General features: G+C 48.9%; 1 protein-coding gene across 1 annotated transcript in view; it reads right to left on the reverse strand.

Moving 5' to 3' along the window:
• Positions 1-2,252: 2,252 nt before the first annotated feature.
• The window catches only part of LOC119292438, a 3,210-nt gene continuing 1,960 nt past the window's right edge, over positions 2,253-3,502 (reverse strand). Inside the window, exons 3-7 of the mRNA XM_037571280.1 lie at positions 3,324-3,410; positions 3,170-3,241; positions 2,978-3,076; positions 2,587-2,769; positions 2,253-2,497 (exon numbers count right to left, since the gene is read on the reverse strand). Coding sequence (XP_037427177.1) covers positions 2,415-2,497; positions 2,587-2,769; positions 2,978-3,076; positions 3,170-3,241; positions 3,324-3,410 — 524 coding nt within the window. The 3' untranslated portion in view covers positions 2,253-2,414. The remainder of the gene's footprint in view (positions 2,498-2,586; positions 2,770-2,977; positions 3,077-3,169; positions 3,242-3,323; positions 3,411-3,502) is intronic.

Below are 3,502 nucleotides of genomic sequence, written 5' to 3' on the forward strand. Positions count from 1 at the left end.
TTCGCACCCCCTGTAACTCAACACTAGCACCTCTAACATCTCACACCATACTCCTAGTAAAATCCCGCCGGATCTTCCTCTAGGTGGTAGAATGTGCCAATCAAAATCTATACCACTGGAAAGGGTTTGAAGGAATTGGGATGTGAAATTATCTCGTCCAGTTTCCAAAAGTGCAACGAAATCTAAGTGGTGCTCTAATGTTGTCTCTGCTAAGAATCTTTGTTTAGCCAAGTCTGCTAGACCTCTGCTATTCCAAAAGAGTCCTTTCATAAGTCATCATGAATTTTTTTTCTTAAGTTTAACTCTAGCACTTCTGCGTACAGCCGAAGTAGGATAGATTTTCCGCTTCCAGGGACGTTTGGGCTTCTCCTCAACACCCTGCGGGGCGATAGAATCATCCAGACCAGACACTGCCTCCTCCATCAAGAGAGGCTCTACCGTGTCTGAGATCTCAACCTCCTCCTCATCTTCAGCCTCGACACTAGGCATGAGATTATTACAGATATTTGCAAGATCATTTATTCCTAAATTATTCATGTCATTGTCATTCATAGGTTGGATAGAGGCAAGATTATGAATGATCTCAGAAGCTCTCTCCGCTTCCATGTCTAACAGATCATTAACGGATTTGACAACCTCGGTTTCATTTGATCCCAAAGAAATGCCTAAGTCGTTTGCCTTATCAACAATATCATTCTCAGAGAAATGTAAAATTGAACAACTAATATCAAAGGACGTACCTGCAGTAGTCTCGGCATGGCGAAGCATGGCGACCCTCTTGGCACGCGCTAGCTGCAGGTCGTCCGCGTCCGGCTGTCCCTGGATCCGGTTGCTGACACGCCTGCCAGCCGACACCGGATCCGCAATCCCGCCAAAAGCAATGAGCTCCTCCGTGGTCCTCTCGCAAAGGGTGTGGTCAGGACTCCCACGCCCCTCCCTTATCGTCGGTGAAGGAGGGTAGGGCGTGGTGGAGTGAAACTCCGCTGCGAGTGTCAAGGGGGAGGAGGACCGTGAAGACGCCTGCTCACTAATACCGGCCCCCTGACCGCCCGCCGGAACGGTCGTCCCTCGGCCACCCTGCTCGGCGCAATACTGCGCAGGGGTAACGACACGGGACTCCTCCCCGCATCTCACCCCCGGCTCGCCACCGTGGATGGAGTGATCCTGTGGGGGGGTTATAGCACGGGACTCCTTCCCGCACCTGACCCCCAACTCGACCGGAGACGTCGAAGAAAGTAGGACGCCATAGACCTCCTGTCCAAGCGCCCCTCCTGCCGACGGAAGGTCGGACTTGCATGTCTGGTGTGATGGGCATCCTGCCCATGGCCCCCACAATCTGCGGCCTCCCCAATAGAATCCACCATCGCGCCTGGAGTAGGCTCCGCGATCGTCACATCACCGACTAGACGCGCACTGGTGGCAACTCAAGCTGTGTCGGGTCATCTGCCTCGACCCTGGTGCTCCATAACCTACTAGGAGCGGACCCCGGTGCAAATGAACCAAAGCGAAGCGTGTTCATCGGAGTAGTGGACGGAGGCGCCTCTTTGGTAGAACTGGCTACCTTATCTGGCTGTGTGGCCGGCCCTTTGTCCGACTCCGGCATAGTATCATCGGGCCCCTTCTCCTGGTTCCCGGGTGCACCGCCACCCTCGGTCGTATCCATGTCTTGTGTCCCACTTCCCTCCTCGGAAACTGCAGTATCCTCGATCCCAAGCTCTAGTACATAAGTGACTCCAGCATATGTCCATCTGACTACATCTGGTATATATATGCTCAATACTCGCAACACTGACCAAAAGCCTCGCAGCGTTATGTGCGTGTGTGAATGACATGTCAACCTTTTCTGTCTTACCGATCAACACACCCAAGCTCCAAGCAACGAGAAAATGTTTTACCAATTTAGGTGGCACGCCATAGAAGCGAACCCACACCTTCTCCAAAGGTGTACCCTCAGGTTCCTCCTGCTTCCACTCGTCGAAAGCGATAACAATGTTTGTGCTCGTCACTCTGCATAAACCCCACTTAAAAAAATGCATTTGATCCTCTTTAGTGGAAAAATCAACCTTATAAGACTGACCCTCTAACTGCTCCACGTTTTCTATGCCCCGGCATCTTTGCCTTCAACATTTTTGTACTGTGTTTTGATCGCTGATTTCTATGCTGTGCACGCAACTGTACTAATAAAATGGATTTTTTTTGTGTTATTGTGCGAGGAAGACAGCTGACCAGAGAATAATTCTGGTTTTCTTCTGCTCATTTAAAATGCCAAGTACACATTTTAACAGATCATGTGGACGACTGCTGAGGGTATTCTGGTTTCTTCTACTCAGTGAAACTGATTCTGTGGACTACTAGGATAATAAACTGCGGAGGGTAATAAACTAATCTTCTTCTTGGCATCCTCCCCTGGTCTACTACTTCATCTCTTGTTTCCGAATTTCCTGCAGCAGCAACTCCCCTGCAGCCCCCGCCAATGTCAACTGTGACCAACCATTGCCTAAAAAACAAATTATTAGTTAGTAAATACCACTAGAAAATTAATAGAAAAATGTAGAATATGAAACATAAGTGGTAGGATTAAGTTACCCTTCCACACAAAATGAACCACTAGCGCTCCAACAATCACAACAAGCACAAACAAGGTAACCGCTAAGATAATTGCAAGCACATGCTGGTTCGATGATGAGAGCCGAGCCTGGGGCAGCGATGTAATGCCTGCAGCCAGTGATGGTGGAGGTGTTCGTCCCTCCAGCGGTGGAGTGTTCAGCACTGTATGAATTCCGATTTCCATTAACAGAGATAATGATATATCTATACTAGTACTCCCTCCGTCCGGAAATACTTGTCGAAGAAATGGATGAATCTAGACGTATTTTAGTTATAGATGCATCCAATTTTATCCATCTCTCCAACAAGTATTTCGGGACGGAGGGAGTACAAAACAAATAGATGCACACAAGACAGACTTTCTATGGACCTTGGCTGCACCCTGCGGCTGGTAGACGAAAGTCTTCGGGACGAAGCCCCATACAGTGCGCGTAGAACTTGATGACGTCGCCAATTTCTAATCCGGTTTCTTTAACGCCAATGTTTTCAGCGAGAGCACACAAGCAAACCAAAGCATCGGAGCTGGGAATTGTAAACTTTAATATCGAACAGCACGACTCACTCGAGGGGTATAGCCCGCACTCGGTACCGATGTCGTTAGCAAGGTTTTTGGCATGGGCACACACATCAGACCCTGCGAGCCAAGATTTAAGGAAGTGAAATTAACAAAGGTGTGAAAGTTCTGCGATCCCTTGGGCTAGATTGAACTTACATACCCGTATTGTTGGCCAAGAAGGCCCGGTGGTGCTGTTGAAAGGACAAATAGGCGTTCCGGCTCAACATCGGCGGTGGAGGTGCATCATCTGCGAAACCGATCAAAGGACACGTTAGTAACTAAAATGCTGGCCAACATATAAGCATTCCCAATCAGTCTCAGTGTACAGGAGAGAGAGAG

The sequence above is a fragment of the Triticum dicoccoides genome, chromosome 4B (assembly GCF_002162155.2).
Source record: "Triticum dicoccoides isolate Atlit2015 ecotype Zavitan chromosome 4B, WEW_v2.0, whole genome shotgun sequence".
Taxonomy (NCBI): domain Eukaryota; kingdom Viridiplantae; phylum Streptophyta; class Magnoliopsida; order Poales; family Poaceae; genus Triticum; species Triticum dicoccoides.